The 22,952-nt window shown below is 36.5% G+C and overlaps 1 protein-coding gene across 3 annotated transcripts in view; it reads right to left on the bottom strand.

Annotated features, from left to right (window-relative positions):
- The window catches only part of BRMS1L (BRMS1 like transcriptional repressor), a 164,417-nt gene that overhangs the window by 66,583 nt on the left and 74,882 nt on the right, over nt 1–22,952 (bottom strand). For all 3 annotated transcript variants that reach the window (XM_072629737.1, XM_072629735.1, XM_072629736.1), the window contains exon 3: nt 206–333. In XM_072629737.1, coding sequence (XP_072485838.1) covers nt 206–333 — 128 coding nt within the window. The remainder of the gene's footprint in view (nt 1–205; nt 334–22,952) is intronic.

The following is a 22,952-nucleotide window of genomic DNA, read 5'->3' as shown; positions in this document are numbered from 1 at the left end:
TACATATTTCCCACAGCACTTATAGAATGCGAACACAAAGCAGGTGCTTAACAAAGTAATGTTTCTTAATAATGAAAAGAATATGTTGTGGTCAAAGTAAAGATGCATTCAATCTTTCAGTAACATTACTAACAATAAAAAACATTCACTTTATAAGTATCCTTTAAGTGGAAATTAAGTAGAAGTGAATTTTTCATATTCCTACCTGCTACCTTTGTTCGAATTTGCATATTTTCTTGTAAAGTTGCCAGTGGTTCCAAATATTCTGGTGCCTTCCCAGCTATTACTTCTTGTAACTTTGCATCCACTTGACTTAATCGTTCTTTATAAAGCCTTAACATAGTAAAAAAATTTTAAATATTAATAAAAATATTGGTACAACAAAAAATTAAGTTTCTACATCATCTTTGTCTAATCTCACACACATTTAAACAACCAAATTCATTCTGTTTTAACTTCATCTTAAAAGTGAAACTCAGTTATTTTACTTGCTTTCATGGATATATTATTCACTATCAAATTTACATCTCTATTTTTTTCAGGAACAAATACAATTAAAGTAATTATCCTCCGGCTCCCTTTAAAAAATGAAAGCAGTTCTTTTTAAAATGTCTAAGTTCAATTTTTAAAAATAGTTTTAACTTAACACAAGTTTTACTAATACTATGAGAACTATAGGAGACTATATCTTACCAAGATATGCTTAGTAAAGTTTATAAGCCTAGTAAAGTTTTACAAGTTTAACAAGACTATGAGAACTAAGACTATAATAGAAAATGTCACACAGGAAGGAAAATTTAAAAAGAAACTCTATGTAAGGAGGATTTTGTTATCCTTCTTAGAATTAGTTTCTCAGGATCCATGGCAATGGGAATACCTAGTCTCCAGGTGTTAGATAATAACTCCCAGTATAGTTCTAAGGATTCTAGATAGTAATTCTTAGAATCTTAGTGACAGTCCTACTGAGGCTGTGCCATGAGATATGGGAGTGACATAATTGATACTTACTACTCTCGCACAGAATGACAATATTGCTAAAGTTAACCTGTGAGCTTAATTGTTGGCAAAATGCCTTTTTTGTCTGTTGCCCTATTTGTCTGTTGCCATATTTGTCTGTTGCAAGTGGACGTTGGTCAATGAGTGGGGGAAAACCACAGGAAACCCATGGGGGAATCTGTGGGTGCTTCAATTGGCCCCCTTGAGGCTTGAGGGGATTTAGGGGAGTGCACAAGTGGGCCTGTCTTCATTGTCCCATCAAGATGTAGGGGTGGTTGTCCCCCATTGTGGCAGGGGACAGCAAGAAGGGTGATTAGGGAATGCTGCAGGAGCTGGTTCTCCCAGCAACCATTTGAGAAGACTAGACCAGAATAAAGCTGATTATTAACCTCTCCAAAGCTGTCTGCCTGTCTGTCTAGATCAGGAGTGAACCTCTATTACAGGCTGGAGACTGAAACCTCCAGTGCCTTCTGTATGTTATCTTTGAAACAGAAACTAACAAGAAACACAAGTATGCAAACGCTAGCATTTTTTGGTGCTTTTTAAACAGATTCTGAATTTTCTCCTACTATTTCCTGAACAAGTCTATCTGACAGTATCTAGTATGTGCTCATTTTAAAAATCAACAAGAAGCTAAGGCATTAGCAATTTGCATTTCCAAGCTCATTGACAAAAGGAACCACGTCTTATTAATGGCTCCATCTCTCCCAGTGTCTATTCACACAGAGAGTAATAAACATAAATATTTATTAAGAAAAGAATGAAGTAACTGAAAACAAATAAAATAATTTTTAAAAAAATAAAAGTTTTAAAATCAAAAAAAAGAAAAATAAATCAGGTAAAAAAAAAAGAAAAGAATGAAGCACTCACTTTCACTCTGCTTATCAAAGACAGTATATTCAGAACTGACCAATTACTCTTAGGAGTATTATTGTACAAAAGAAGTAACAAACCTGCTGTTAGGAACTGATGATTTAAAACACTATGACAAAGTAATCAGGATACTACAGAATGCTATGTTGTGTCCTTTGGCGACACAGTGGATAGAGTGCTGGACCTGGAGTTCAAATCCAGCTTCAGACACTGACTGGCCGTGTGACCCAGGACAAGTCACTTCACCTCTCTCAGCCTTGGCGTCCTCATCTGTAAAATGGGAATTTACAACACCTGCCTCTCAGGATTGTTGTTGAAGATAAAATGAAATATTAGTAAAGAGTCTGGCAAACCCTAAAGCAAATGGTAACTATTATAACTTAATGCAGTATGGGAAAAGGGAGATGATGTGGTCAGACTTGGCTTTAGGAAGGTTAACTCTGGCAACTGCAAAGAGCTTAAAGGACCCCTTGAACATCTACTCAACCTCCTAATTTTTACAATTAAGGAAACATAGGCTCAGGGAGATTAAGTGTGTTGCCCAAGGTCACATAGTTAGCAAACATCAAATTTGAACTCAGATCCTTTGACCCGAGTAATTTTTACCCTACAATACATTCAAAAGCTAAATCTACAAAATGTATTGAAGTTATTTCCATCATTTTGATGCTGTAAAATAAAGAAGTTAGTTTATAGTGAGGTATAAATTAACTGACAAAAAAATTAAATTTACTGAGACAACAAATCTTACTTTTTACATCTTCAAAATAATTTTTAATATGCATTATGTCCTTTTGCTACAATCATTTGTTTTACATGATTTGGCATTGAGTTAACAAAAGTTTGACACATTCTGTAATCCTTCACAAAACCACACTTTCATCACACTAGATATATTAAATATATCTTTGACAAACAGTCCATTTTCATAGTCAAGCCTTAATTATAGTCCATAGATTTTTTTTTTAAACAAGATTTGAAAACAGCAAGCTCCCACACTACTGAAACAAGTTTCTCTTGTGAATAAAGTTCTTCACCTTTTATGATGAGTGTGGCAAGTGCTTATTATAATAATGATTCCATTTTCTTTTGGGAATTTATGTAATTCCAGAATATTTCTGCTTCCTGGAATATCAATGTATTTTTCAGAGTTCATCATTTCCTCAGTGGGGATAAAACTTCAAAGTCCATTAGAAGTAATACATTCTCAAAATATTTTTGGTGAATGATTCCTGTAGCTTATGGGGTCACTTGGACTTCAATGTTTGTTACCTGCTGTATTATCTTGCCAGGCTAAGTTTGTTTATTCACAGAAATGGTTAACAGCTTTTTGCTGTTGTTATTACCATTCTTATCAGTTTTCTTCAAACTCCAAGAAGTTTAGGTTGTACTGCAGAAAAATCATGAATAGCTCTTTTACTGTCTGGTTCAACTAAAAGTCTCTGCTTATTTTTTGAGGTTTAAATAAGGTTTTTATAGTAATTGTTTGTTGGTTCTTGGTGTTTTCATTTTCAACCACTCTTTCCTCTGTGCTTCAGTGGTACTGATCCTGCTTCACTGAGGACTTGAAATGTTTGATTATCCCACACCAATAGCTGCTGAAATACCTCTAATAATCAACAAAGGATATTTTTGATTGTTAGAACTTTTGCACTTTCCTTAGGGAGATATCCATTCTTAAAAGCCAAAGTTAGAGCATAACAAAAGATAGCAATTAAAACATATGGCAATAAATCCAGCACTCCTATGACAAGGAAATAACCAAAAATGGAATAACCAGCTCAATCTGCTTTCATTTTCGTCAAGATCAGACATAATGAATCTGACTACTGTCTGTAGCAGCATAAATGCTTGACCACTGATACCACAAAACGAAACCATTATCAAAAATATTGTTTGTGCCAAGTAATTCCCACACCCACAACTGTAGATGATCTCTAAACTTCTTTTAAGCTCCATTTTTAGACTGTGAATTAGAGACTGTTTAGTCAATATGGTTCCTTTCCAATCAAACATTTTAATTATTAGCAACTCCAAGTAAATTAGTTAAGTTTCCACTCCTCTAGGAAAATAAGAGTCATTTAAAGATAATATGTGCCACAAAATCAGTCGATTCTACAACCCTTAGGTTTAACAAGGCATTAAAATCTCAAGAGGCTTACAGAGAACTGAGGGAACCTAGTTCTTATCATTACAGAAAATCCATAATGAAGGTTTTTTTCCCTTATGAGAACTTAAAATATATGTGCCCTACAAATGATAGGAAAAAACAGATTAATCATAACTGAGTCAGAAAATACACACACACACACACACACACACACACACACACACACACACACACACACACACACACACGAATGATCTATTCATATGTGTATACAGAGAGGCAGCCTGGCATATGGAAAGCCAACATCAGAGTAAGGACAAAGAACAAGCTAGGCAAACTATACTTGCTGGTGGGTATGTGGAAAAACTAACGTTCAATATAAATGTAAATAGGTCAGTATCTTCCCCAAATCTGAACTGTCGGCCCCTTACTAGTCTCCACTTCAGTTAACACACTTGAACTCGTGTTCAAGTCCTAGCTCTGAGATATAGAGGCTATAAGACACAGGCTATAAACAAGACAGTAAATTCTGAACATCTGCATTGGTGGAGGGAATTTCCTAAACAGGAATTACCTACATTAACAAAACCAGATGTGGTACCAGACTAAAACCTTGTTTGTTCCTATTAGTATGTTCCTTACTGTCCAAAAAATGTATACATAAAGAATCCAAAATAATTTTAATATTAGCTTATAGATGACAAAATAGGAAGGTCTCAGAAATGAAAAAAAAATTACAGAACAAAAGGAGTTACTAAGTGCTTACTAAATGTACTAGAATACAAAAATGAAATAGACCCTGCCTTCAAAAAGCTTACAGTCTACTGGGGGAAAACAAACATACACAGATAAGTAAATACAAAACATATACAAAACAGAAACAAACTAATTCTAGGATGTGGGAAACATTAACAACTGGGAAAATTTAAAAAGGCTAATTTTAGGAGAAAGCACTACAGCTGACCTTAAAGGGAGACAAGAATTCCAGGAAACAGATGAGCAAGGAGGGCACTTCAAGAATGGGGGAAGTGTCTATGCAAAGACAAAGAGACAAAAGATTTTGAAATGCCATGTATGAGAAACTGCAAAGAGGTTAGTTTGGCGGTAATATACACACAGTATGTGTGCAGAAGTGATGTAAAATCAGTATAAAAATATAACTTTGAGTCAGATTGTGAAAGCCTTTCATAATAAAGCCCAAAACTGGAGTTTGTATTTTTTGTTAGGAGCAATAAGGAATCACTGGCTTGAGCAGGGGAATGAAATGGTCAGACCCGTACTTGAGGAATAGGGAAAAATCAACTAGACTAATACATTAACATAGGCAAGAAATAATGAGAGCATGAATGAAGGTGGTGTCCTACAAGTAGAGAAAGGGAAAAGAATGTAAGGATTTTGTAGAGTTAGAATTGACAAAATCCAGCAAACTGATGAGAAATGAGGGGGTGAGAGGGAGTGGAAAGTGGAAGTACTATGACATGAACATAGGTGATTAGAATAATAGCCCTCAACAAATAGGGGGAGTTAAGGGAAGGGTGGAGCCAAGATGGCAGAGTAACAGCACACACTTTACTTTCTAGAGCGCTGCCCCCAAGTCCACCCAAATACTCATAAAAAAAATGGCTCTAAACAAATTCTGTAGCTGCAGAATCCACAGAATAAAAGAGGGAAGCAAATCTCCAGCCCAAGACAGCCTGGAAGGTCACTGGGAAGTATATACCATGCCATGCTGGGAGCATAGTGCATGAATACAAGAGGAGACCTGAGCAGGAAGACTGAATCTCTCACACCTGCAGTGGTTTCCAGACTTCATGATCTCAAAATGCTGAGGATAAATTGGAAGGTTAGTGGGAAAAGCCTGTAGGACCAGTGAAGGAGAGTGGAGTGGTCAGGCCCTAGTCCCAGGGCAACTGAGGAGGGAGTGGGCGGAGGAACCCATGGCAGCAGCAGCAGCAGCAGCAGCAGGAGTAGCTACAGCCAATTCTAGAGCTGTAGGCCCACAGATTGTGGGAGGATTGAGAGGCTGACAGTACACCCCCCCCCCACTCCTGCTGGACAACGAGCTACCTTGACAATGCGCTCAAAAGTCAAGTAAACTGACTGGGGAAATGAGCAAAAACTGGAAAAAGAATCAGACTATAGAATCTTACTCTAGTGATAAGGAAGACCAAAGCATGCAAACAGAAGAAAACAAAGTCAAAGCTCCTCCATTCAAAGTCTCCAAGAAAAATATGAATTGGTCTCAGGCCATGGAAGAGCTCAAAGAAGATTTTGAAAATCAAGTAAAGAAGTAGAGCAAAAATTGGGAAGAGAAATGAGAGTGATGCAAAATTATGAAAAAAGAGTCAATTGCTTGCTAAAGGAGACTCAAAAAAATACTGAAGAAAATAATACTGTAAAAAATAGACTAATCCAAAAGACAAAAGAGATCTGAAAAGTCAACAAATAGAAGAATGCCCTAAAAGACAGAATTGGTCAGATGGAAAAGGAGTTCCAAAAGGTCACCGAGGAAAATAATTCCTTAAAGATTAGAATGCAGCAGATGGAAGGCAGTGACGTCATGAAAAATCAAGAAATTATAAAACAAAACCAAAGGAATAAAAAAGTAGCAGACAATGTGAAATATCTCATTGGAAAAACAACTGATCTGGAAAATACATCCCGGAGAGACAATTTAAAAATCACAGGACTACCTGAAAGCCATGATCAAAAAAAGAGCCTAGACATGATCTTTCATGAAATTATCAAGGAAAACTGCCCTGATATTCTAGAATCAGAGGGTAAAATAAATATTGAAAGAATTCACCAATCACCTCCTAGAGATCCCAAAAGGAAAACTCCTAGGAATGTTGTAGCCAAATTCTAGAATTCCCAGGTCAAGGAGAAAATACTGCAAGCATCCAGAAAGAAACAATTCAAGTACTGAATACAATTAGAATAACACAAGATCTAGCAGCTTCTACATTAAGGGATTGCAGGGCTTGGAATATGTATTCCAGAAGTCAAAGGAACTAGGATTAAAACCAAGAATCACCTACCCAGCAAAAGTAAGTATAATACTTCAGGGAAAAAAATGCTGATTGAATGAAATAGAGGACTTTCAAGCATTGATGAAAAGACCAGAGCTGAATAGAAAATCTGACTTTCAAACACAAGAATCAAGAGAAGCATGAAAAGGTAAACAAGAAAGAGAAATCATAAGGGACTTATTAAAGTTGAACTGTTTACATTCCTGCATTACATTCCTATCTACAAAAAGATAATATTTTTAACTCTTGAGATTTTTCTCAGTATTTGAGTAGTTGGAGGAATTATATACATACAGACAGAGGGCAAAGGGTGAGTTAAATAGGAAGGGATGATATCTAAAAAAATAAAATTAAGGGGTGAGAGGAATATTTTGGGAGGAGAAAGGGAAAAACAGAATGGGGCAAATTATCTCTCACATAAAAGAGGCAAGAAAAAGCTTTTTCAATGTAAGGGAAGAGAGGGGAGGTGAGAGGGAAAAAGTGAACCTTGCTCTCATCACATTTGGCTTAAGGAGGGAATGACATGCATACTCAATTTGCTATGAAACTCCATCTTACAGTACAGGAAAATAGGGGAGAAGGGGATAAGCAGGGGGTTGGGAGATGATAGAAGAGAGGATAAATGGGAGGAGGGAGTAACTAGACGTAAATATTTTTGAGGAGAGATTGGGTCAAAAGAGAGAATAGAATAAATGGGGGGGCAGGTTAGGATGGAGGTAAATATATTTAGTTTTCCACAACATGACTTTCATGGAAGTCTTTTGCATAACCACACATGTATAACATATATCTAATTGGCTGCCTTCTCAGTGGGAATGGGTGGGGAGGGAGGAAGGGAAAAAAGTTGGAACTCAAAGTTTTAAAAACGAATGTTAAAAATTGTTTTCACATCCAACTGGGAAATAAAATATACAGGCAATGGGGTATAGAAATCTATCCTGTCCTTCAAGAAAATAGAGGGATGGGGGCGGAGCCAAGATGGCGGAGTAGAAAGACGCACATACACATAGCTCCTAACCCACAACCCATAGAACATCTCTAAAAAGGAACTCACGGCGAATTCTGGAGCAGCAGAGGCCACAGAACAGTGGAGTGAAGGAGATTTCTATTCCAGAGGGACCTGCAAACCTCTCGCAAAAGGTCCTTTGCACCGCGGACTGGGAGCCGAGCACAGCTCTGCCATGGCCGCGGCACCAGGAGGAGCAGATCCGAGCAGGCTTCACGGACAGGATCTCCAGTGGCCACGCGGGTCCCTCCACCCACAGGTGACGGGTTCGGCGAGACGGTCTCTTTGGCAGGTCGAGAGGGGAGTGGGGTGCCCCAATAACTCAGGCCCCTTCAGGAGGCAACAGCAGAGGCGGGAGCAGACCAGGGCTCCCCAAGCAGGCAGGAGCCTGGATCCATTGTTGAAGGTCTCTGCATGAACCCTGAGCCCATGAGGCAGCCCTGCCCCCACCTGAGCACCTGAACTTAATCTCACACTGAATAGCAGCCCTGCTCCCTCCCAAAGCCCTAAGGCTGGGGAGCAGCATTTGAATCTCAGACCCCAAGCCCTGGCTGGGAGGATCTGGAGGCAAAGTGGGTGTGAAGAGAATATTCAGAAGTCAAGTCACTGGCTGGGAAAATGCCCGGAAAAGGAAAAAGAAATAAGACTATAGAAGGTTACTTTCTTGGTGAACAGGCATTTGCTCCCTTCCTTTCTGATGAGGAAGAACAATGCTTACCATCAGGGAAAGACACAGACATCAAGGCTTCTGTATCCCAAACATCCAGAATAAATATACCATGGGCTCAGGCCATGGAAGAGCTCAAAAAGAATTTTGAAAATCAAGTTAGAGAGGTGGAGGAAAAACTGGGAAGAGCAATAAAAGACTTGCAAGCAAAGTATGAACAGCAGATCAGCACCCTGCTAAAGGAGACCCCAAAAAATGATGAAGAAAATAACACCCTGAAAAATAGGCTAACTCAAATGGCAAAGGAGGTTCAAGAAGCCAATGAGGAGAAGAATGCTTTCAAAAGCAGAATTAGCCAAATGGAAAAGGAGATTCAAAAGCTCACTGAAGAAAATAGTTCTTTCAAAATTACAATGGAACAGATGGAGGCTAATGACTTGATGAGAAACCAAGAAATCACAAAACAAAACCAAAAGAATGAAAAAATGGAAGATAATGTGAAATATCTTATTGGAAAAACAACTGACCTGGAAAATAGATCCAGGAGAGACAATTTAAAAATTATGGGACTACCTGAAAGCCATGATCAAAAAAAGAGCCTAGACATCATCTTTCATGAAATTATCAAGGAAAACTGCCCTGAGATTCTAGAACCAGAGGGCAAAATAAATATTGAAAGAATCCATCGATCACTACCTGAAAAAGATCCAAAAAGAGAAACTCCTAGGAATATTGTAGCCAAATTCCAAAATTCCCAGGTGAAGGAGAAAATATTGCAAGCAGCTAGAAAGAAACAATTCAAGTATTGTGGAAATACAATCAGGATAACACAAGATCTAGCAGTTTCTACATTAAGGGATTGAAGGGCTTGGAATGTCATATTCCAGAAGTCAAAGGAACTAGGACTAATACCAAGAATCACCTACCCAGCAAAACTGAGTATAATACTTCAGGGGAAAAATTGGTCTTTCAATGAAATAGAGGACTTTCAAGCATTCTTGATGAAAAGACCAGAACTGAAAAGAAAATTTGACTTTCAAACACAAGAATGAAGAGAAGCATGAAAAGGTGAACAGCAAAGAGAAGTCATAAGGGACTTACTAAAGTTGAACTGTTTACATTCCTACATGGAAACACAATATTTGTAACTCTTGAAACTTTTCAGTATCTGGGTACTGGGTGGGATTACACACACACACATACACATGCACACGCACATGCGTGCACACACACATAGACACAGAGTGCACAGAGTGAATTGAAGAGGATGGGATCATATCTTAAAAAAATGAAACCAAGCAGTGAGAGAGAAATATATTGGGAGGAGAAAGGGAGAAATGGAATGGGGCAAATTATCTCTCATAAAAGAGGCAAGCAAAAGACTTATTAGTGGAGGGATAAAGAGGGGAGGTGAGAGAAAAACATGAAGTTTACTCTCATCACATTCCACTAAAGGAAGGAATAAAATGCACACTCATTTTGGTATGATAACCTATCTTACAATACAGGAAAGTGGGGGATAAGGGGATAAGCAGGGTGGGGGGGATGATGGAAGGGAGGGCATGGGGAGGAGGGAGCAATTTGAGGTCCACACTCATGGGGAGGGACAGGATCAAAAGAGAATAGAAGTAATGGGGGACAGGATAGGATGGAGGGAAATATAGTTAGTCTTATACAACACAACTATTATGGAAGTCATTTGCAAAACTACACAGATTTGGCCTATATTGAATTGCTTGCCTTCCAAAGGGAAGGGGTGGGGAAGGAGGAAGGTAAAGAAGTTGGAACTCAAAGTGTTAGGAACAACTGTCGAGTAATGTTCTTGCCACTGGGAAATAAGAAATACAGGTAAAGGGGTATAGAAAGTTATCTGGCCCTACAGGACAAAAGAGAAGACGGAGACAAGGGCAGAGAGGGATGATAGAAGAGAGAGCAGATTGGTCGTAGGGGCAATTAGAATGCTTCGTGTTTGGGGGGGAGGGGACAAAAGGGGAGAAAATTTGGAGCCCAAAATTTTGTTAAAACGAATGTTAAAAGTTTAATTAATTAATGAATTTAAAAAAAAGAAGATAATGATCAAAATCAAAAAAAAAAAAAGAAAGAAAATAGAGGGATGACCTTTTTTTAATCTATTTATAGATCTTGATTTGGTACATTCTATTATCATATCATTTGCACAGATATTAATAACAGATTCTAAGTGCTCTATTCATGTTAACCTAGTATTGCTATGAACTGAAAAGTAGTTAAAATTTTTACTTTAATATTGCATAATTCAGACTAGGGCCACCCTTTACTTTTTATTAATAATAAGGCTGTGGTCTGTTTCAACACATTAATGGAAACTGCATTCTTATAATTCTCATTTGCTTACAGTGGTTCTCTGTCTAACCAAATTTTTAAGTGGGTGGTATATTAGTGAGCCATTGTAACAAGAGCAGAGGAAGACTCTATCTTCTTTCTCATATTCATTTTGTTTTTCATTGAATAAAAAGGATCTAAAATGGTTGGAAAAAAAGAAAATAGAGGGGATGGGGATTAGAAGAGGGAGGGGTGTGATAGAAGGGAGGGCAGATTGGGGAAAGGGGTAATCAGAATGCACGCTGCCTTGGGGTAGGTGGAGGGAAGAGATGGGGAGGAAATTTGGAACTCAAAATCTTGTGGAAATGAACATTGAAAACTAAAAATAAATAAATAAATTAGAATTAAAAAAAAAAAAAGAGGGGAGAAGTTAAGAACCCAGCTTGGTTTGGGGAAAAGATAATGAGTTATTTTGACGAGCTGATTTTGAGACATTTATGGGACATGCAGATAGAAATATCTGACATGTAGATAAAGAGATTCAGGACTGAAAATCAAAACAGAGTTAAGGGTTAATTACATAGATTAGAAAGAAAAGTGAGAAAAGAATAATGCATTACAAATCCAAGTATAAAGAAAGTTTAAATTACCTGTTTTTCATATTACTTGTTTCACCAGTCTCCCCCACCAGCTTGGACAGTAAACAAACTACATATCTAACTCTCAAAATTCCTGTCATCTAGTTAGAGAAAAGGTTTGACAAGAATCAATAAAATTCAGAAGATAAACACCTTCATCCCATTTTTTCCCAACAGTTTTGACTTCCTTCCCTGTCAAATATTTTAGGTAAATTAAGTGAGTTTTAATTTCTCTTACGTATCTATTCTGTTAATATACCAAAAAGCCAAGAAAAGATTAGAGAACAAGCAGTAGGAACAAAAGAGAGTCAGGATGAAGGACTGAGAAAACACATAAAACAGAGAATCAGTGCTTGAATAAATACTGCTGAATACAGTTACTGTTAGAGACACTCTTGACACTTAATAACGCATCAAGGAAAATTTATTGCAGCAGAGTTCAGAGGAATTGAACACCTTTGGCCAAAAGCAGGCTCAACTCCCACCCTTAGGAAGGAAGAATACTGAATACAGAAGCGAGATGAGCTATATACTGTTACTTCAAGATAGATCTTCCCACCAGGAGACAGACTGGTCAGTTCTCCATTAGGTCACCATCTTTTCTACATGGCCATTACATAACCACCCTTGGTGTGATTTCCCCTTCCCAAACATGCTTTAACATAGGACCCATACCAGAAAATGGAAGGACAATTTTATGTGGGATGTATCTGCTTATATGCATGAGGTTCATTAAGCAAGTGCAGAGAAGAAAAGTTTTCTTCAGGTTATTCTAGGTCATTTTCCTGGCTAGTTCAGCTAGCTGTAGATTTGGTTCCTTAATCAAAAACTTGGTAATTTTCTGAAGGTCACTGTCTGTCTCCCAGTTGGTTGAGTCCATCAGCAATCTGCTGGCCTTCTTATTATCTCACTTATTCTCAATGACTTCATCAACTAACACCAACTTCTGTGGAAACTTAAATTTTGCTGTCTCTCACAGCAAAATTAAATACAGGTTATGTTTCCACACTTTCTCCCTAATACTTTCTTCAAACTTTTTTAACATCAGTTTATATTCCTTGTCTGAGGGAGAGTTTCCTGTGGTTCTTTCCACTAAGATCTTACCACTTCCCTCCTTAAAATTTTGGTTCCACATTTTTAATGTTCCCTTACTCTCTCATATGAAATCTTCTCTTCATCTATCTCCCCTTTAAGTAGAAAGGTGAGAGGCTGATTCACGCATTGACAAATTACAAGGAGGCAGTCCCCTTCATAAGTACAGAAACAGAGACCCAAAAGAAAAATGTGAATCAATAAATTGTTCATTTAGAAGTTTCATCTTATGCAGCAGGGGGTTGGGGAACATCATTTCTTCCAGCTTTCTGGTCTGGATGTTCATTCAAGCCATCTTCACCAGAGTATCTTCTTGCCATCTTTTGAGAAGTCCTTTTTCCTGTGTCCATTCTTCTACAAAATTGATTCTGACACAATTTATGAATTACCATTCTTAAGCCTTATTACCCTTATCACTCTTACAAAATTAAAATTGGAACTTTGGCCAATTGTCCTAAATTATTCATTCCTCCATCAGGAGGATGAAACTTCACTAAGAAATTAATAACAGACTCCAATACCTCCATAAATACAAAAAGTGATCAATTTTTAACATAGTCCACACCAAGTCATAAACGTTTCCAAAATCTAGTCATGCTAAACCTCTTTAAAGCATTTACAAGGACGACAAACCATTCTTCCTTTAACATTAACAAACTGAGATAAGAATAATATAAGTATGCTAACTTTACAAGCCCTCAACCTGACTGTCTCAATACTATTACTAAAAATTAAAGAACCTTAACTTATTATTGTTGGTCTAAAATCCTAAGCCTAATATCTTAATCTTGGACTTACATCTTAACCTCAGATGTTCCCCTATCAACTTATTATTTAACAGATCTAGTATTATGCTTACAAAATTGTTTATTATAAGAATTTGCCACTAAGAGTAGGGACATAGCTGGAGCAAGGGAACATTTCCCTAACTTCATGTCAGTTTCCAGGTAGAAGTTGTGTAGACTGTCAACTGGCACTTAGTCAGGCTTAAAGTTTGCCAGGTGTCAGTGGGGAAATTGAGTCAGGAGAATCCTACCTCAGCTCAGGTGGAAAAGTCGTTCTCCCAACCTTCCCATGAGTTATCACCTTTTTGCAGTTCACACCCACATCTCACTGGTTCACTGGCATCATTATCAGTGGTTCAGACAGTCTTTCCTTATATCCATACCTGGAGTTTGACTCAGAAGAACAGTCAATTAATAATCCCATAAAATCTTAAAATAGCAAGCTCCAATAATTATTTTCAGATATGACTATAATTTTACCTTGCCTGAGGTACCTCTCTTAAGTAGCTTGCATACCTTTCTATATTTGTTCTAGTTCCTGAATAAATAACAACATAAAATCAGATTTACCATTAAACTCATAAGTTATCATTCTAATAGATTTACCTCTGTTTCCCAAGCTCTTCTATCTCTTCCTAACCATGCTCAGTCTAACGAATGAGTTACACATATGATAAGCTCAAACAAAACAGGAACATTTAACTTTTCCATGAATGCAAATGTTACCTGCCTCTAAGAAACTTACACTGAAATTCTTTTCCACAAACTGAAGATCTCTCTGATTTAGTCTCAGTAATTAATTCAGTCAATTGTATTAAAACCCAATAGCTCTTACATCGTTTTGTAACATGTACAAACCTTATTCCATACTGATGTACCTTTATTACCATTAACTTTAAATTCCAGTCTTAGTCTATAGGATAATGATTCAACACTGTGTTTTTATCTTTGTTTACTTTCTTTTATCTTATTGTTCCCAAATCATTCAGAACGTTCTTATTCCAGTGAATTTATTCTTTGCAAGACTATACACGAGTACCAATTTTACCCAATTGTTGGATTGAAAACAGCAAAATTCTACATGCTTGCATTGTGCTCACTTCTTCTACTACTTGTTTTGATTTCAGAAACATGCCATAAAAAGGAAAAGCAAGGATATGACCAAATAATCAGACTCAGGAATAACACTCAAATTCTTTCTCTGAGTAGCTAATGGCATTCCCCCAGATACTGATTTCATGCAGACAACTATACCTAAATTCAAACTCAAAACAAGACTAATTATAATTATGATCCCAAGAACTCAAACAGCAAGTTTCAGCAATCGCAGCTTAGAACCAGTTATTTTATTCTCATGGAGTTGCAATTAGCAATAAAGATTTACCAGGACTCACAAACAATAAAGGATTCCATTTAACATCTTTCCTTTTTTTAAGTTAACATTTGTCCTGGTGTAAAAGCCAATTGTTAAAAATCCTTTCCTTGTTTAGGAACTACATAATCCAAACAAATCCTTTTCCAGGGGCTGATGACCTTGTCCACACAGATGGTTTCCAGGGACCTTGGCAATTTCATAAATAAGGGGAATCAGCATGGACCCCAGGGAGGGGGCTGACGCTAGTGCCCCTGCTTGCCAAGTCCCAAACCTATAGAAAGACTGTTCTGAATAGGCAGAATCTATCCAAATAAAGTTTTCACCCAATCTCCTCCTTTTCTTTCATAGTAAGCAATTAATTTTTAGGGATTAGCATTAAAATAGTAACCCCAAATAACTTAGCCAACAATCTCACAAATTTCACAAATGATAGCAAAACAATTTTAATTAAAACTTCTCTTTTAAGGCAAAAATAAACCTTTAAACATTGGAATTCTGTTACCAACCTAATGTTACTAACCATATAAACCACTTTAAGTTTTTTTAACTCCTAAATTATTGCAGAATTAATGTATCAGAGCATAAACCTTGAGAGTAACATACACAAATATATCCTTAGATGAAACAGACTTAAAAAAAAAAATCACACTTATTTTTCTTCAAGGATTTTCATTTTCTCAATAGAAAATTTACAACACAGTAACTTTTACTCAAAATTCATAAAAACTTCTCCTTACTTAATAGCTTCTTAACCTGTTCATTGTTTTTCTCTGACAGTACAATGAAGAGAAATTGCCTTTAAATACAGGACTGATAACTGTTTACCCAAAAACACAATTTAGAAATATCTTATACATTATTATGTATTTAAACCCTGAAACATCTCATTATCCATTTAGGTGTGTGCATTTCCAAATCACCTTGCACAGAGACTAAACTATAACTTTTAACCCACTGCATACACATTCTCATGATAGCCCAGATTTCAAATGGAAAATTTACATCATAGCAAACATCAGTAGCATTATCCCTGCTTGTTTATAACAAATTATAACAGTTTCAAATTATCAAATTTCCATAGAAATACAATCCAGTTTAGAAACACATATCAAATGCATTTCCAGAAATTATCCTATTATTTTTGGCATTTAGAACTCATTTCAAAGTTACTAGGTATGGAATAACTACCTTATATTGCAGTCCTTTATGTTAAGTACCTCACAATCATAAATGCCAAGTAACAATATATATGTATTTTAAATATATATATACATACATATATATGTTCAATCTGAATAACCTTTCTCCTTTTCTTAAAAAGTTTTAAATCATATTAACTTAAAGTGTGCTTAAGTTAATATTCTGTCTTTAGTCCAGGTAAAAGAGATCTTATTAATTTTGAACCAATGTCTACTAGGTGGGCTTGACTTCCCCTCCAAGCAGGGAACTTGGAAACTTAATAATTAATTGAATTGTAACAATTATAAATCACAATAATCAATACCTCTTTTTAAATTTAATACAACTTTCTATAACTTTGTCAGTTTTTCAATCAAGTTACAAATTTTCATTTCCTCAGCATACCCAAATCTTCTGAAATAATATGGGGAAGGGAGTGCCTGAAAGAACATGGGCCTGTTGCTTTCCCATCTCCCGTTTTTCTTTACACCACACCTTTTTCTTTTATACTTTACTCAGTCTACCTTTATCCTCCTTTATATTTCCAAATCAAAATAAAATATCTAACAATTTTGTCCTACCCCAAACCTTAGAAACTAGAGTTAAATGTCTAACAATTTACATACCAAGAAAACCACATTTCTTCCCCTCCTCCCTGCAAAAAATAATAATAATAATAATAATAACTCTTTTAACCTTATCCTCAAGTGATCACTTTTAAAAGGCAGAAAAACTTCCTTTTTTTTTATCACTTTAAACACATTGTCTGATATCAGATACATTGATTTAATCTGAATATAAAGTACCAACTTTAGCTTCAAGATCTAATTAAACCTAAATTCAAAACTCTCAGCCCTTCTAGGTTGTTTGCTTGAGATTTTTTTTTCACTTGCTAATCTTCCAATTACTTACATCAGAGTTTAATAAATTCTAACCTATCTTAAACATTAAATTAAGAGCGACACATTTCACCTTTTCACAATTCCAAATACAACCAGAATGAATTAAGTTAACTTTCAGTTGTATCCCATTACACAAAAGCTTCTCCTTTGGGTGAGGCAAGAAATGGTTAAATGATGGTTAGCTTGCCTTTCTTTGGTCTGAGGGAAAAAAAGAGATTCCCTCCCTCCTTTTTTTTTTTTTCAGTTCTTTCAAGCCTTCTGATTACACAGTACCCCTGCTCCTCTCTCTCTACCTGCTTAAATTCTCTTGCCTTTCCCTCAAGCCCCTTTGAAATTGCACATAACATTTCTTTCTACTCCTAACCTGACACTTCTCCTACATTCTTTTACTTGCTGTTACCAACCATATAAACTAAACAGTAAAATAATTTTTCTCTCCCTTTCTCTCCCTCCTTGTCCCTCCGCTCCTCTGAAACTGATCTGGAAGGGTTGAAGAAGAGAGGTAATTTGGCATTTCAAGGACAGTACAGTTCAGCCTTTCTGCTCTTGCTGGGTGGCTGGCTGAATTTACAGCCTTACAAAGTGTCAGATAAACTTTCAGACTTTCATTCACAGAAAAACATCCACATAACATATATAGATAAGATATCTGACTATCAAAAACTCTGACTGATTTCTAGTCAATGTTAAAGGATCCTTCTCAGAATCTAGATTCTCCTTCCTCCCTAGGTACCTTAGAATTTGCCCCTCCCATACTCAAGCCTGACTTCAGCCTACAGCTGATCCAGACAACCTCCCTGAGTAGGGAGTGACCCTGGCTTATCAAAAGCCGTCCAGGAGATAATTCCCCATCCTGGGAATTCCTCCCCACCCTAGGCCTAGAACCTGTTTCTCCCATCTGCAGTCCACTAAGGCTGACACTGTCTTCTGCTCGACTTGCTAGATAGTTCCCAAGGAACCTCCCAATCAACAAAGGGTGTTTCTTACCTTCGCCTGGTATATCAGCTTGTGTGATCTGCCCATAACCTGCCGGCAGGGTTTCCCCAATTCCTCTGAACTCCAAAACATGATTTGAGGTCACATGTCTGAATGGAGCAGATTCAATCTACAGGAACTGCTAACAGGAGCACGCTCTTCCTGTGGTATCTTATCTCACTCCACCCAAAGTCAACCATTCTGTAGAGCAACTGGAACTATCCCCAAATAAAATCATGCATATCATTTGACCTAGCAATAGTATTGCTAGGTCTATATTCCAATAGAGAGGGGTAGCTAGGTGGTGCAGTGGATAGAGCACCAGTGCAGGAGTCAGGAGGACCTGAGTTCAAATCTCACCTCAGACACTTGACACTCATTAGCTGTGTGACCTTGGGCAAGTCACTTAATCCCAACTGCCTCATCCTGGGTCATCTCCAGTCATACTGATGAATGTCTGGTCACCGGACTCAGATGGCTCTAGAGGAGAAGTGAGGCAAGTAACCTGCACAGCCCTCCCTCACTCAAAACAAAGTCAAGTGCAAGTTATGTCATTATTTCTCTGATGGCATGGTCTTCTACTGAAACAAAGGACAAACACACACATCCCAAAAGAGATAAAAAACAGAAAGGAAAAGGACCTAGAAAAAATAATGATCACTTTGTTTTCTCTGCATAATAGGAAATACAAATAAAATGTGACAAGATCCATGTATCTAAAACTATTTTCAATCCATCAACAATTTATTAATTACCTGCTTTGTATTAAGATAAAAATGAAAAGACAAAAAAATAGTCTCTGCCCTCAAGATCTTACACTCTATTGGAGACAAAATGTACATAAATAAGTATAATACAAAAATAGATATAAGATAAATTTTTGGGACAGGAGGGCAATAATAGCATGGGAGAAGATAAGAGAAAAGGAAAGACCCCATTTAAAAAACTGTCACTTAAACATAATTTTGAAGGAAAAAAAATCTAAGAAGCAGCAATTAGGTCAGAATGTATCCCAGACGTAAGGGGTAGCCAATGCAAAGCACTAAGATGAGAGAGATAGAATAACAGGAGAAAAATCGCAAAGACAATTAGACTAGGCCATGGAGCACACAAAGGGGAGTAATGTATAACACGATTGGAAAAATTGGTAGGAGCCAGATTATGAAGAGTTTCAAATGCCAAACACAGAAACATTTACTTACATTTTACCTGAGAGAGAAAAGGGAAATTTAGTGAGCTGAAAAGTGACACTGTCAAACTGTAATTTAGGAAAATCACCTTGGCAGCTGCCCAAAGGAAAATCAGAGTACGGAAAGCATTGTGGCAGGGACAACAATCAGGAAGCTATTGCAATGGTACAGGTGCAAAGTAGTGGGGATCTGAAGTAGGTGGTAGCCATATGAGTAAAGGAGAAGAATAGAAGAGATGTGACAGATATTGACATGACAAGATCTGGTTAATGAAAAAATATAATGGGGATAAGGAAAAGGGAGAAATCAAGAGTAATAGTGAGCTTGTGAACCTAGATGACACGGTATTCTTGACAGAAACAGGGAATTTCAGAAGGTGGATATGAAGAAAAAGATGAGTTGTATATGGGATATCCAGGCTGAAATATTCAACAGAGGGGTAGAAATACACAAATAACACTTGGGTGAGAAATTAGGGCTGGATCTATAGATCAGGGGTCTATAGATCAGGGGTTTATGAAGAGAAATTATAATTGTCCATGAGTGGGATAGGTTTAGTGAAGATTTCTCAGATTGTAATTCTTCTCCCAGGGGTGAGGTAAGGCCTAAAGGCTCAAGGTTACAATATTTTTAGAATAGAATAGTTCCATATAAGGATATAAAACTGTGTAGTGTATTAGGGTCTCAATGATTGGACAAAACTTACATAATTCCTCGATGTCTTCATTTCAAAAGGGATTGGTTAGATTTTGTGTCTAGAATGTAAGATCATATTCTCAGCTAATGAGGATAATGGTCAGTGGGGGAGGAGGGACTTGCGTTAGGATCTATATAAATCACTGCCCTTTTCTTTGTCTTTGGCTTTCCTACTCCTACAGGTTAGCCCCGCTTCTCGAGAATCGAATAAATCACTTTTCTGTCATCACTCTGAGAGGTCTCTGAGTAATTGATTTATGTAGGGACCTGAGCCATCCCACACAGTCCATGATAGTTGATGAGGTCACCAAGTGGGAACGTAGAGCAAGGATTCTTTACCTGTTTGTGACATGAACCAATTAGACAGTCTGACAAAGTCTATGAACCCCTTCTCAGAGTAATGATTAAATAAAAAAAAAAACAACATACAGGATTACAAAGGAAATTAACTATATGGAAAAAAGATTCTTTTTTTCTAACCCAAAGTCACAGACCACTCTGAAATTGATCCACTGACTGCAGGTTAAGTATCCCTAATACAGAGAGAAGAAGGTTGATAGTTTTGAAGTATACACATAGGTAGGGAGCATGATATGGATGGTGAACCAGCTGAGGATACTGAGGACTAGCTAGAGACTGAAGGTCCTCGAAGGACTAAGGATAAGGCATAGAGTTGAAGAAATGATAGAAAGTAATACATTTAGAGAGAAGATAGCAATAGTGAGAAGTGCTACCTCTTGATCAGAAACTGGAGAAATGGAGAAGAGAATGATGTATGACTAAAGGAAGTTTTTGAGCTGTAAACAGAAGAGAAAATTAACTGTTTTTCTTGATGAAGGAAGCAAAAATCTGTGAATAACGAAAGGTCAAAGGATTGATCATTTCTGTGTGTTTCTGAAGTGAAGTGCAGAAGTTGCTAACTAGAGCTGAAGAAGCTGAGAAACTAAGAGATATGAGTGTTTGAGGGGACATCAAAATGTATGCTGAAGCCCTAGAAGTAGCTAGGTGGCACAATGGAGAAGGGGGAGAACAACCACTGGCTAAATGCTTTACAAATATCATCTCATTTGATATGCCACATTTCTTTCTTTGAGATTTGACTATTAGTATCCTTTGATCATTTATCTATTATTGAATGGCTTTTTTTTAAAGAATGTTTATTCTGAATTTAATATGCACTAAATAAAATTAGCATTTCCAAAAGGAGGGTTGTATCTTACACTGTGAATATCTATTAGATATGGCTTGCTTTCCTTTGTTAAATATATAACAAATTCAACCTCTTATTTTCAAAACTATCTTACTTTTCAATGATTCTTCCGGGCCTGCACATTTAAAAAAAGTCTCCAGTGAACCTTTTTTCTTTTTTTTTCTATTATACACATTTTACCTTCTTCTTTACTAACCAAACTGAAGAAAGAAAAGAAAAACAAAGTCTTTGTAACACATGAATAGTGAGGAAAAACAAATTCCCACATTTGACCATGTCCAAAAATTTATGTTTTACAAACCTGGATCTTGAATTTATCACCTATCAGGAGGCAGGAAGCATGTTACATTATCAGTCCTCTGGAACTATGGTTATACTGTTGAAAGTTTTGCTAAATCATTCAGTTTTTTTTTGTTTCTGTGTTGTTGTACATGTGCATACCAATCTCTCTTAATACTAATGCCTTCCCTCGGCTCATTATTATGCAGAACAGGCTTGTTTTTATGTAATTATTTGGATGATGTCTCCTTCATTAAATTTTGAGCTCTTTGAGAACAGAAACTGTATTTGCTTTTTTTTTTTTGTATCCCCAGTGTTTAATACAGTACTTGGCTCATGATAGACACTTATCAAATGTTTATTAACTAGATGACTGACTGCTTACTTTTCACCAGTTTATACAGTTTTATACAAGTCATTCCTGGTTTTTCTGAAATCTTCCCTTGTGTCATTTTTTTAGTTTTTTAAACTAATAATATTCCATTACATTTGCATATAATGTTTCCTAATTGATGAGTACCCCCTAAGTTTCTAGGTAGTTCTTTTCTATAACAAAATGTTACTATAAATATTGTTGTATATAGATCATTTTCCTAATTTTTAAAATTTCTTTGGGGTATAGGCCTGGTAGCAGAGGGAGAGGAAGGAATGCAGAATGACTGGATCAAAAAGTATGTACAATTTAATGATTTTTTAAGTATAATTACAAATCACTTTCCAGAATGGTACTATCTGTTCATAATTCCATCAACATTACAGTAGAATTCTAGTTTTCCCCCTCCAACAATTGTCATCTTCCATTCTGTCACCTTTTCCAAGCTGACAGGTGTGAGTTAGAATCTCATATTGCTTTAATTTGCTTTTCTCTAATTCTTGGTCATTTGGAACATATATGATTGTTGATAGGTTGCTTAGGTTTCTTTGTATCCTTACCTATTTGTATCCTTTGACCATTTTGTCTACCAAAGAATGACCCTTACCATAAATCAATTTTCTGCATACTCGGACTTTTGTTTTTAAAAAAAGCTACTAAGTTTTTTTTCCCATTAATCTTCTAGTTCTGATTTCATTGATATTGCTTGTGCAAAAACTTTTCTATTTCCTATAATCAAAATTGTCTATTTTATTTCCTATCCCTTATTTAGTTGAGAAATTTTCCCGTACATAGCTATGAAAGGTTATTTCCCTGCTCTTCTAATTTGTTTATGAGACCTTTCATATCAAGTTTGTGTATTTATTTGGAACTTATTGTGGTATAGGTGTGAAATGTTACTTTAAGCTTCTTTTCACACTATTCAATTTTCCCAGAAGATTATGTAGACTAGTGAGCAGTTGATGTTCTTAGCTTTACTGAATACCAGGAAATCATTTTGTGTACTTAATATGTTTCAAGGATCAATTTCTTCTAAAGAGTATCAAATTGTTTCTTGGAGAAGGAAATGGCAAACCATTCCAATATCTTTGCCCAAAGAAAAACCAAAACACAAATGGGGTCACAGAAAGTCAGATGTGACTGAAACAACTCAACAGCAAACAACAGACTGTTTCTATAATTAGTGCCTTGTAGTATAGCTTAAGATCTGAAAGAGCTAGGTCCTACTTAGAGTTTCTATTTCCTTTTCTATTAACCTAGACATTTTGTAATTTTT

This window comes from Notamacropus eugenii, chromosome 1 (genome assembly GCF_028372415.1).
Source record: "Notamacropus eugenii isolate mMacEug1 chromosome 1, mMacEug1.pri_v2, whole genome shotgun sequence".
In the NCBI taxonomy this organism is placed as follows: domain Eukaryota; kingdom Metazoa; phylum Chordata; class Mammalia; order Diprotodontia; family Macropodidae; genus Notamacropus; species Notamacropus eugenii.
Note: the sequence above shows the minus strand (reverse complement) of the source record. Positions and strands in the feature narration are given on the sequence as shown.